This window comes from Haliotis asinina, chromosome 13, assembly GCF_037392515.1.
Source record: "Haliotis asinina isolate JCU_RB_2024 chromosome 13, JCU_Hal_asi_v2, whole genome shotgun sequence".
Classification (NCBI taxonomy): Eukaryota; Metazoa; Mollusca; class Gastropoda; order Lepetellida; family Haliotidae; genus Haliotis; species Haliotis asinina.
The window spans coordinates 1,113,244-1,126,659 of NC_090292.1; the positions used below are offsets into that span (position 1 = coordinate 1,113,244).

At 41.4% G+C, this 13,416-nt stretch overlaps 2 protein-coding genes across 2 annotated transcripts in view; one reads left to right on the plus strand and one right to left on the minus strand.

The window, feature by feature from the left end:
- Nucleotides 1-13,416, plus strand: part of LOC137260313 (ankyrin repeat and protein kinase domain-containing protein 1-like) — a 136,814-nt gene that overhangs the window by 56,886 nt on the left and 66,512 nt on the right. The window lies entirely within an intron of this gene.
- LOC137260276 (uncharacterized) lies at nucleotides 3,480-5,663 on the minus strand. Its single transcript, XM_067797967.1, has one exon. The coding sequence runs from the start codon at nucleotides 5,661-5,663 to the stop codon at nucleotides 3,480-3,482; it is 2,184 nt and encodes a 727-aa protein (XP_067654068.1).

The window sequence follows — 13,416 nt, forward strand, 5'->3', positions numbered from 1 at the left end:
CCTTATGCACTTATGAAGGGTCAGTGCCTTCATTAACGGACAACAATGCATAGTAAGTAGCATAGTGGCATTTCCATAATGGCAACAGCGCGCGATGAAACCTGGTGTCAAAAAATACCCCCAAAACAAAACGTGCGGGTTAAGTGCTGATTGGTCCGTTTGTAGACACGCTGGCCTTCCTCCCTCCCTGGGTCGTGGAGCCATCTGTGTGCACAGTTGGATCCGATGAATGAGCTCTCGTATCACTGATAGACATGATTTGCATGATGCCGTAGGTCGTCAACGACGAAATACAATGACTTAATTAGGTGCAACGAAGGTATTCACTGAGTGAGTGTTAATTAAATCAAAACGAGACATAGTAAGCACATCTGTACATGGGCATTTCTGCTAGCGACTATTTGGCGGCAGTGTTTTGATGACTGGAATGCCAGGAGTCTTGTGGAGACGGGAAGGGAGTTTACTGGTCAGAAAGGTCAAACGACATTCTGCAATCACCTTGCACAGATGCAGTTCATTAACGGAGCCTTTGAGGAAGCAGAATCGACGCGTAGTAACGAATGTCCTGTATATGGAATACTACGTTTTAGGGATTTTCACCCGTCTATATTCCATGAGTCACACGCAATGGAAAAACGGCCTGCTGTTTGCACTGTTCTGTTCCAACCGTTAGAGACAGGGAAAAAATGACATACCATAGCCTGTGACTCAGAGTAGGTTCACAAGTTTCCCGCACGTGGTGAGACATAATGCTGCACGATGTCTTAAATTGAGATCCGACATTACCCCACCTCGAAGGCACAGCTAGCAGTAGTCTGTTTTCCACATAAGGTTATATGCTACTACGCGAGAAATGCGAGTGGGAGAGCGCTGCGCTCGTCCCCCTCGTCCAGTTTCTTGGGAGCAGTAAGATGTGATTTGATGTTGAACAAGAATACAATAGAGTACAATCGACGTTTAATTCACCACGTTTCTCACGATGTGGGTGTGTGATTTATTTTGATGAGTCCTTTTTTTCGTGTGTGTGTTTTCGTGCTGAAAGGGTAAGAAACATTAGGACAACGAGCGGGGAGCGGGGGGATGGGGGAGGGAGGCAGGACGGTCGAGAGCAGAGTGGAGATTTGATAAATGTTGCTTATTATGCAAGCGATTGTGGATAGTAAATAATAGAACTGGTTTCTTAATTACTTTAACTATGCATACAACAAGACGTTTCCAATATTTACTTCTAATTTCATGTGAGTTTTTTTTTCCAAAAATGTGAGAAATGTAGGAATGGGTCATTGTTTATTGTTGAAGGACAGAGGGGATGGCGGGGGAGGGAGGGTCAGCGGGTGAGTACGGGGAGACGCTGGGAGGGTACATCGAAGGTACACCAAAGAAGCTCGCCATCAACAGCTCTGTATATCCATTTAAAATATTACGTTTTTTAAACCACTAAAACAGTGTTTGTGTGTGTGACTGTTTTAAACCCTAGAACTTGTGTATTGGGGGGAATTAAGCTCGGGATCTCCACGCCTTCAAAAACAAACAGAGAGGGATCTCAGGCAAAGCAGGAATGTTTTATTCTTTCGACAATCAATAAATCAATAAACCAATCAATCAATAAACAGAACAATCAATGGATCAGGTCAATCAATTGCAATCACTGAACACTCGAGAATAACGAGGTAAGACAAGTAGTCAACATTGTAGATGTTATGACGCAATACCTATAAATGACTAATTATAATTCACTGACGCACCTAAAGGATCAGTCATCAACTTTTACTTTAAGAATAAAGGTGACTCGAATACTTAATTGAACAGTGACAACTATTACAATTGTATCATTGTCGACTATTAGAGTAAATACAGTAAATGAGGGTCAATACTATGTAAATACTTCAACGTGATAATTTATTTGAAACATTCTGAGTTTTGATTTCCAAATGAAACGGTAACCGGCATGCATGGCAATAACATGGCGGTTCACTTAAGTTTACAGTTGCCATGGTGACGATTAGGTTGAGCCTCACAATTTACATACTGCGCCGACGCCCGTGTGTGCGCCTGACCGTGACGGCTTAATGATTGCAATAGTATGTGTCTTATAGCGAAAGGTGGATACTCTCTGCTTATTTGATACTGAGACTAATATTAAAGCAAATTGCCTGTATATTTTGAACTATTCTAGACTACCACTACATCGCCGCAGCGTCGTGATAATGTGTGCACATTACATGAACATATATTTATAAGACATTGCCAGAATGTGCGCGTTTAGCTAGATAAGTTTAAATAAAGTATTATTATATTCTAAAACATATGCAGTCACAAACTGGGTATCTCGAACGCAAATATATATATAAGCTTCTGGCGCTAACATGACATATAGAAATCGTACATATAACATACATTGCAAATAGTGTACATGACAAGGATATATCTGTATCGAGAATGCTTCAACAACGTTGTACACATTGAATGTGTTGTAAACTATTTCAGCATCCACGACCCCGTACAAGAAAAAGCTATATCCTAAGCCTTTAAGATAAACCTATACTTTATACCAACTATATGATATTTAGTGCTATACTTGATGATACAATTTACTTGAATGAAATACAGCAACAAACTAGTACTTTCGAACGACATTTTAGGATTTTGACTAAAAGTAGCGTAAGTTCATTGTTCAAGCGAAGTTTTGGAACTGAAGCAAGATTTAACAAGAAATGTAAGAAAAGTAGAAGTGACTTACCTTCAAAAACAAACAGAGAGGGATCTCAGGCAAAGCAGGAATGATTCTAGTGTGTAACCATCCCACTTATATACCCGAGACCTCCTGTTCGAATCTGAAGGCAAGTTCCCACGCGCATGTTGGGGTTACCGGTTTTGACAATAGAATTTATCACATGCTGGACATGTTATGCAAGTTTGGAGGACAGATGCTTAGTGCTGAATGCCGAAATAGTGAAAGTTAGATAATCAGAGATTGCCACTGCCGCTTTAATGTCACAGTTTGTGCTGGTTTCTTTGTAAGATTATACTGAAGTTGGTCAGCCGTAACTATTCTGTCAGGACCCCTGCGTTGACAAAGCCCTGTACCTGGTATGGGATGCAAGGTGATCTAATATTTAATTACTCCTGGTGTCGCTTGACCAGTTGTGGCGGCTTGCCTCCTGAGGCGAAAAGTAACGTTACGCAAACTACCTGTACCCAAGCAGATAGTTAGGGAAAAATTGAGTTAAATATAAATTGTAGAATAGTTTTGAATTTTGATACAACTTGAAGAGAAAATAGGTAGAAATTAACACTGTTATATTACCCCTGGGCGTCGTGGAGCTTTTGACCGCAAAAGCCTTTTTGGCTTGCTGTCGCTGGAAAGATTATGAGGTAATGATAATAGAAATGCATACAATACACTGTTCAAAAGTCTCAAAAACAGAATGCAAGAACAATGATGCGACCTAAATGTACGTACTGTGCAGACAGCCCACTCAAAAGTCTTTGAACATGACAGAAGGATCTAAAACGTGATAACGATCATCATGAACCATAAGGATGTAGGCAGCAAAAGGTTGATTGAACATTTTATGTAGTTTACGGGCGGTAAAGAAGGAGATTCGCAGAGTGTGGGGAACAGAGAGTGTGGTTTTTGTTAGAAGATTAGTGACTGTGAAGGCAGGCCAGTCAACAGTAAGAGTAGGAAAGAAGTACCCTGTGATGCGAAAATGTTCTACAGTGAAAGGAGGCTGAACATCCCAATATGAAGGGCAGAGGCTGAGAGACAGAATGGGAACTGTAACACAATCCGGGCCAGTGGTGAGTTCAAGAACTAAACCATTGTGATTCCGAGGATTGCGTTGATAGAGGAGAAGGAGAAGAACGGATGCAATAACAAGTGTGATTATCCCAAGAAGAATTGAGACATGATAATCAGCAAGATCAGAAATCACAAAGCTAGGACTAGCAGTTGTCGGTGTATTATATGTCAGTGCTGGAGGCTGTATTGCTTTAGCAGGAGCAACACGAGTAACAAGCAATAGGGCAGCCGAAAGGGTACGCACTTTGAAAAACATCCAAATAAATAAAATAATGGACAAAACGGAAGTAACTGAAGCAGTGATGGCGATAATAGCATTAATATCAGGCCAAGAGCTTGGTAAGGTGATTTGACCATCAAGCAAAGGTTCTGCAAGAGACTGAAATATAGTTTCCGTCTTTCGTGCACTTTCAGCAACACGCTTAAGGCTGAGGTGAGATTTTTCATCATTGGCCAGAACATCAGAAATTTCATGGGAATAAATATTAAACTTTGGAATAGTGAAACTAACTGCTTTTTTGAAAGTCGTGTCACCTGCTATACTGGAGAGTGTAGAATCATCAAAGAAGTGCTGAAGCAGAGCCAGATTGACAGGGTGAAGGTGCGTGATTTGATTGTGTGAATCGCGGCACGAACCAAAGGGTGCAGGAAAAAATAGATCTTCGGTAGATAAAGAACAGTAACAGGGGGTGACAATGAGACAGAACGTACATCCCGCAATCACACGATGAGTAGGACAGTGGAGGGTTAGGAAAGGTATTCTATACACAAGAACCTTTGAGGTATCAATAGAGATAAGCTGAGGTGGCTGAGGTTTGGTGATATAACGAAAATTGCAAAGGGATTTGATCAAACTTTTACTATTTTGAAAGAGTGCCAGACTACATGATGGTTTGGTAGATGACACCAAAGCAGTTCGAAATGGACAATGCATGACAAATTCGTCACCTGAACAAGAAGCTACTGTAGAACTGTCGAGGCTGAGGAAATATCTCGAATCAGATGATATAGCAAAATAAGGTAGTATATCAAGGAGTTGAGTTGAGTGGGCTGATGTCTTGTTCACAGGCACTGGGAGAGAAATGTTGCTATACATTTGGAAAGGTTGAGTCAACGATGACAGAGGGAATTTAACAGAAATATACACATGGGACTTAGTACGGGCAAAGATGAATTTAGCTTGGGAATAATAATATGTAGGGTTGGTTTGGAGCAATCGAAAATTGGGATATTTATTCGATAAAATTGAGGACAGATGATGGATAGTCTGTTCCAAAATATGTGGGGAAATGAGAAGTGGAGACAGCTTATTTTTATCGAGGTCTAAAATGCCTAATTTGAGCTCTTCAAGTTGATGCTCTACTGTATTGGCTTTTTGAATTTGGTCTATCAACAGAGAGGTAAGGGAAGTAAAGGTAGACTGAATATTTCTCGCATTATTCTGGATCGCAGTGGCTGTGAACGTTAAGGCATCATGATTAGCCTTAACACCTTTCAGTGCATTTTTAAACCGAGAATCTACAAGTTTCATAAAAGAGGAGAGGTGGGCGGAGTGTTGTTGTAGTACGTTTGAGAGGTTAATGTCATGTTTAGTAAGAGCATTTATATGTTTGGCCAGCAGATTGACGTCATCAGTTGTGGCTGTGCCAAATAGAGTTTTTGAGAGTGACCCTACAAAACTAAGGACTGCCCGCTTGGAACGACTGGATGATGGAATTTTGGATTCTGGTATCAATTTAATAATTTGATACCTAGTATCATTCATTTTGGCAACACATTGAGTTTTGATAACATTAAGATGCATTTGTATTTGATGTAGGAAAGCGCATGTGCCATTGCCATGATGGCATCCGCTCATAGTAGGTATGCTTGGAATGTGGGGAAGCTTAACCTCATAGGTGTGTGTCCACTGATGACGCGATACATGACCCAGAACAACACCAAACGTTATCTGGATGCCCTACCTGATTTAGTATACAACCATAATAATACCGAGCATTGATCTTTACCTCAACTCTCTCCGGCACAGGTCAATAAGAGCAACGAAGTGGAAATGTGGAACCATACCTACCTGGAACCTTTGAGAAAGATCAGCAAACTTTAAATCAAGAAATATGTATTTAAAGTGGGTGATCTGGTCATACCATAGGAAACCTTTCAGCAAGGAACTCGACCTCAAGTGGACGGAGGAGCTGTTCAAAGTGGCTCGACGTCACAGGAAGCAGGTGTTCCTCAGTATAAACTCAAAGATTTTAACGACGAATCTGTGATTGGGTCCTTTTATTGACACGTGCTTCAAAAGATCATCAAATCAGCGGATGTGCTCTGGCAAGTCGAGAAAGTGCTGAAAAGGAAAACAGTGAAGGGGAAGACTTACGCTCTGGTGCGCTGGGTTGGCTGGCCCACGACTTTCGACTCGTATGTTGAAGAGGGCAAACTGAAGCATGTGTAAGTCCATAAACCATAGAGAAGTACATGTTTCTCAAAAGCTCCGACTCCCAGAAGACATCGTTTCCAGAGAATACACCTTATCATTTTCACGTCAAACTAAATCAAAGGTTGGTCTTCGATGGATTCTGGGTGTTGTCTTTAACGGAGCTAAATTTGGGAAAGCTGGATCTGACTCAAGTCACAGATTCGTACCTAGACATATTGTGTAATCTATGTGACAGTTCATTCACGGACGAACCTCAACTACCCACACTGAGACGCATCAATTTGAAACAGGGACCTGCCTTTGGTACTGAATTTAACATTCATGTCACACTGAAAGAAACTGACAATATCGAATTGTACTTAAGGTCAGAAAGTGCCCCCACAGCTTCATTCTTAATGGAAGAGACCTACGCTACACTTCATTAAAGACGTTATCCATTTGTGGAGTAAAAACCGTGGATTCAAGTCCGCTGTGTGTCCAAAATTACGCCAAAGTTAAACATGCTTTTGACAACAAACACGTGGGGAAACATCACATCAGCTCCACGGGAAAGAAAAAAACGTTTGTGATCCCGGTTCGTCGATAGCAAGAACAAGAACATGATTCAACTAAGGTCACTTTGCAAATGACATCGGAATCCCAAAGCATGACATCGGAATCCCAAAGCATGACATCGGAATCCCGGAATCCCAAAGCATGACATCGGAATCCCAAAGCGAAGTACAAAGAGCGGAAGCCAAAGGCAAAAGGCAGAAGGATTTAAAACGCAAGGCAGGAGAAAGGTGCATCACAACGAAGAAGATACGCCGGACCGACATCAACTACATCCCTTCCAAGACGGCCAAAGCACTCAAGTGTACTCCTGTGCAAGGAAAGGATATCTTCAGTTAAACAAGTACATCCATATAGAAATTATGACGTGTCGCTGCTGAATGACAAGGAATTCGAGGAGCTGGTGCCAGAATCTTTGAATATCTTCACTCTATCTCCTTATCAGACTAGCATACAGAAACATTATTTCGTGAAGCTGGAGTTTCAAGTGAACAACTCAGGACCCGACTACACCGACCTGAGATGCACTCGTTTGCACGTGAAAGTCAAAGTAACGCAGACTGATGGCACGCACTTGGTTGAGGACGAGAATGTGGTCCCGCTGAACATGTTTCTACAGTCACTATTTTCCCAAGTAACGGTTTACCTGCAGAACCAGCTGGTATCTTCGACCAACAACTATTACGCCTACAAGAGCATCATGAAGGTCCTGCTGGGATATGGCGCGGAAGCGAAAAACACTCAGTTGACCAACTCAACTGTTCTTCAAGGATATTGGCGAGGTCGACATGGATCTGGAAAGTAGCGACGTCACCGGATCTGTCAATACAGTATTGTTGACACGCTCCACTTGCAAAGCAAAGAACTCACCATGTCGGGCCTGTGTATGAGGCCATCTTCGACATGAACCGGCTTCTCCCCAACGACGTGTACCTGAAAATGTACAGATCGGACCCAAAATTCTGTTTGATGAGCAGCGTGGCCAAACACGAATTCAAAGTTCAAGTCTTGGAACTTATCTGCGGGTGTGCAAGGTCAAAGTGAACCCCTCCTTGATCTTGTTCGAAAAGTCGAACGCTCTCTACCCATACACCAAAAGCGAAGTCAAGGTGACCAGCATCCCGACCACCCAGCAGACGCACAGCATAGAGAACGTCAGCAATCCTGTCGCTAACCGATACATCGTGGGACTGGTGGAAAGTTCGAGTCTGGACGGCACCTACACCGGAAAGCCATATAATGTCAAGTCGCCCATGCTTAAAAGGATAACACTGTACATTAACCCCCCGAAGCAGACGATGTCGCCTCTTACGTCAACATGCTCGACGGCATGGGGCTGAAAGGAAGACAAGGGCAATGACATCAGCAGAACGGAAGTTCTCCTGGGGAATGCCTTGTTCGTCTTTGACATTGACAAAGTGTGCGCAGATTCCGAGTACCTGAACCTGGTGAAATCGGGAAGCGTGAGGCTCGAACTGGAATTCGAATCACTGCTCACCTCCACACTGAGTTGTGTCATCTTAACTCAGAGGAATTCGCTCATCGAAATCGATCAAGCCTGCAACGTGTTTGTGAAGTAAAAAACAGAATGAAGGCCTCTCAACTTTTGTGTGCCATACTGTGTGATCCGAGTTTACAATCTCACGTCATGGGCTTTTACGCCAAAGATACTTTACCCACCATAACCCATAGTTTGCGTGCCAGAGGTGTGGGACTTATTGTTAACACAGATGTGAGACAAAGATAGGGTCGTCACTGGACTGCCATGTATTTCAAAGGCAAGAAAGCAGAACTCTTTGACAGTTTAGCAGAGCAGCCTGTTGATAAAGTATTTGATCACTATATAAAGTACGAGAATGGCTGATAAAGTATTTGATCACTATATAAAGTACGACAATGGCTGATAAAGTATTTGATCACTACATAAAGTAAGAAAATGGCTGATAACGTGTTTGATCAATATATAAAGTACGAGAATGGCGGCTCATACACTCGCAATACAAAACAATTACAATCTTCCAATTCTAACGCATATGGTTTGTTTGCATTGTATTTTCTTTTGTGTAAATTCAAAGCTGGCTTAAGCATTAGACGTTGTACGCCAGCTGGGTGGGAGCGCTCATTTCGTCAATGATGAATACGTATCTTCATTTATTTGTCACTATTTCAAATACTGTAAAGTTTCGCGTTTACCATGTGTGACGCAATGATCGTTATTGTGTTATATATGCATATGTCCTAATATTGTAGTCGCTGAAAACATCAATGAAAAATAAAAGAATAAAAAGCATTAGAATAGATAAATTGCTGCATGCTGTGAATGTGAAAACATACGTGGTACACGGGCTATGATGAGCTTAGTACAGCATCCATAGATTGTATTCTTGGGTGCAGATAGCATCATGTCCATTGCTCAGTGGAAATATGTCTGCCTTACTGACTGACAAATCTGTGGTGGTCCTCATGAAAATGTGCGGTCGATTTTCAGTGTCAAAAGAAGAGGGCGAGGAAAGGTCATTTCCACGGGTACCGACTGATGTTTTGACTATGACGTGGAACTAATTTCCACCATATGTTTCCTAGGTAACAACTATATTCTGTCTCCAGAGATTTAAAGATCGTTAACATTGAAGACTTGTCCTTTGCTCTAACAAGTATATCCACATCATCGTCCCAAGGAATCATTCCGTGGTGTCTGTAGGAGCCCAGTAAAGAGCCACCATGGAGAAAGTACGTTACATTTAGCGATGAATCAGAAAAATCTTTCAGCTGTTTTCTCAATATCGTTCTGTTCTGAAGTTGATATCCTCTTAGAAAACATGGTCTTCTTGTCATCACTTAGACTGCTACTATGGTAACGACTTGCTGACTGAAGCTCATCAAGTTCCTTATTTGGAAATAACTTTCGTAATATTTGCAACATTTCTTCGTCGACTTCTGACAGCTGTTTCCAGGAGGTGGTCGCCGCTGGTGAAAGTTTCGTCAGGGGACAAAAACTTTGAGAAGAAACGACCAGAACATTCACTGCACGAAGAAGGATAAGCAGACCCCTCATGTCTGATGTATATATCCCTCACCTCACACAGGCACGGAAATATGAGTATATGTTCACACCAAAAAGGTCATCCCAAGTCGCCCACTGCTTCCTTGTCCATTTATACTCCAAAAGATAACACAAGATAACATATATCAAGAAACATTGGATGTATTCTTATATCGCTAGGTGATCAGAATCGATTCTCAGATTTGTAAGTTATCGATGTAAGTTTATGAATCTTTAAGTGAAAAGACTGATTTTAGTAGGTACAATATCGTGTGACTAAAGACATTGCAACACTATCATGTGACTAAAGACATTGCAACACTATCGTCTGACAAAGGACATTATGATTCTACTGTGTGACTACAGACATTACAATACTATCTCGTGACTAAACACATTACAACACTATCGTCTGACTAAAGACGTTACAACACTGTCGTGGCTAAAGACATTACAGTTCCCTCATACGACACAGGTCACACTTTATACAAGTTAAGCACAAGCGACATGTAATATTCCTGTTTCATTTTGACTCTTTTTGCAATCACCATGCCAGATATTTGTAAAACTATACATCACTCCAGGTTGATATCCTCTTAGAAAGCATGGCCCCCTGAAGTCACAGTCACAAGTTGGCATAGTTACCACTTTACTCCACCATGCTCATTATGTAAACACTTTTAGAACCGTTCCAAGTGTTTCTCTCCCTACTTCTGACTCACGTGTGTAGAATGTAGTCTTTTTCCACGACGGCTCCGGCGTTTCACGGGGAATATCCATATCAGCTTTGAGTAGATGCCAGAACACACGATAACCAGAACATTCCCTGCCATAAGGAGATCCCGCAGATCCCGCTGAGAGCATCTACCACTCATCCCATGCATACAGACAGGTGCGTTAAATGTTACATCACATCGGCAATATTGCAGCAAGTGAACCATGGGAACAAGTGCAATATATTAAAAGACTGTCCACAAAGAACAGTAGCACCCGAATAAACTATTTTTTTATTGAAAATATTACTTTCTCAGATTATTACTTAGTAAAAATAAAAACTAGCTTATGGACCACTAGCGAACATAGTTGGTCCAGATTTCTGGCGAGCTAGGGGACTTACGTTACTTCTGCAGTAAACATGATACCCAGGATTTATATCATCACTATGTGTCACCATCACAACATATCGTCACAGTACACCATCATCACTATGTATGACCATCACAACATATCATCGTCACAATACACCATCATCACTATGTATCACCACAACATATCGTCACAATACACCGTCATCACTATGTGTCACCATCACAACATATCGTCACAATACACCGTCATCACTATGCATGATCATCACAACATACCATCGTCACAATGCACCATCATCACTATGTGTCACCATCACAACATATCGTCACAATACACCGTCATCACTATGCATGATCATTACAACATACCATCGTCACAATGCACCATCATCACTATGTGTCACCATCACAACATATCGTCACAATACACCATCATCACTATGTATGATCATCACAACAAACCATCGTCACAATGCACCATCATGACTATGTGTCATCATCACAACATATCGTCACAATACACCGTCATCACTATGTGTCACCACAACATATCGTCACAATACACCATCATCACGATGCATGATCATCACAACATACCATCGCCACAATGCACCATCATCACTATGTGTCACCATCACAACATATCGTCACAATACACCGTCATCACTATGCATGATCATTACAACATACCATCGTCACAATGCACCATCATCACTATGTGTCACCATCACAACATATCGTCACAATACACCGTCATCACTATACATGATCATCACAACAAACCATCGTCACAATGCACCATCATCACTATGTGTCATCATCACAACATATCGTCACAATACACCATCATCACTATGCATGATCATCACAACATACCATCGTCACAATGCACCATCATCACTATGTGTCACCATCACAACACATCGTCACAATACACCATCATCACTATGCATGATCATCACAACATACCATCGTCACAATACACCATCATCACTATGTGTCATCATCACAACATACCATCATCACATTACACCATCATCACTATGTGTCATCATCACAATGCACCATCATCACTATGTGTCATCATCACAACATACCATCATCACATTACACCATCATCACAACACATCATCACTATGTGTCACCATCACAATACACCATTATCACTATGCATGATCATCACAACATACCATCGTCACAATGCACCATCATCACTATGTGTCACCATCACAACATATCGTCACAATACACCATCATCACTATGCATGATCATCACAACATACCATCGCCACAATGCACCATCATCACTATGTGTCACCATCACAACATATCGTCATCACAATACACCATCATCACTATGTGTCATCATCACAATGCACCATTATCACTATGTGTCATCATCACAACACACCATCATCACTGTGTCATCATCACAACATACCATCATCACAACACACCATCGTCACTATGTGTCATCATCACAACACACCATCATCACTATATGTCATCATCACAACATACCATCATCACTATGTGTCATCATCACAACATACCATCATCATTATATGTCATCATCACAACATACCATCATCACAACATACCATCATCACAACACACCATCGTCACTATGTGTCATCATCACAACACACCATCATCACTATATGTCATCATCACAACATACCATCATCACTATGTGTCATCATCACAATATACCATCATCACTATGTGTCATCATCACAATGCACCATCATCACTACGTGTCATCATCACAATGCACCATCATCACAACATACCATCATCACAACATACCATCATCACTATGTGTCATCATCACAATATACCATCATCACTATGTGTCATCATCACAATGCACCATCATCACTACGTGTCATCATCACAGCATACCATCGTCACAACACACCTTTATCACTATGTGTGATCATCACAGCATACCATCGTCACAACACACCTTTATCACTATGTGTGATCATCACAGCATACCATCGTCACTATGTGTGATCATCACAACATACCATCGTCACAACACACCTTTATCACTATGTGTGATCATCACAGCATACCATCGTCACAACACACCTTTATCACTATGTGTGATCATCACAACATACCATCGTCACAACACACCTTTATCACTATGTGTGATCATCACAACATACCATCGTCACAACACACCTTTATCACTATGTGTGATCATCACAGCATACCATCGTCACTATGTGTGATCATCACAACATACCATCGTCACAACACACCTTTATCACTATGTGTGATCATCACAGCATACCATCGTCACAACACACCTTTATCACTATGTGTGATCATCACAGCATACCATCGTCACAACACACCTTTATCACTATGTGTGATCATCACAACATACCATCGTCACAACACACCTTTATCACTATGTGTGATCATCACAGCATACCATCGTCACAACACACCTTTATCACTATGTGTGATCATCACA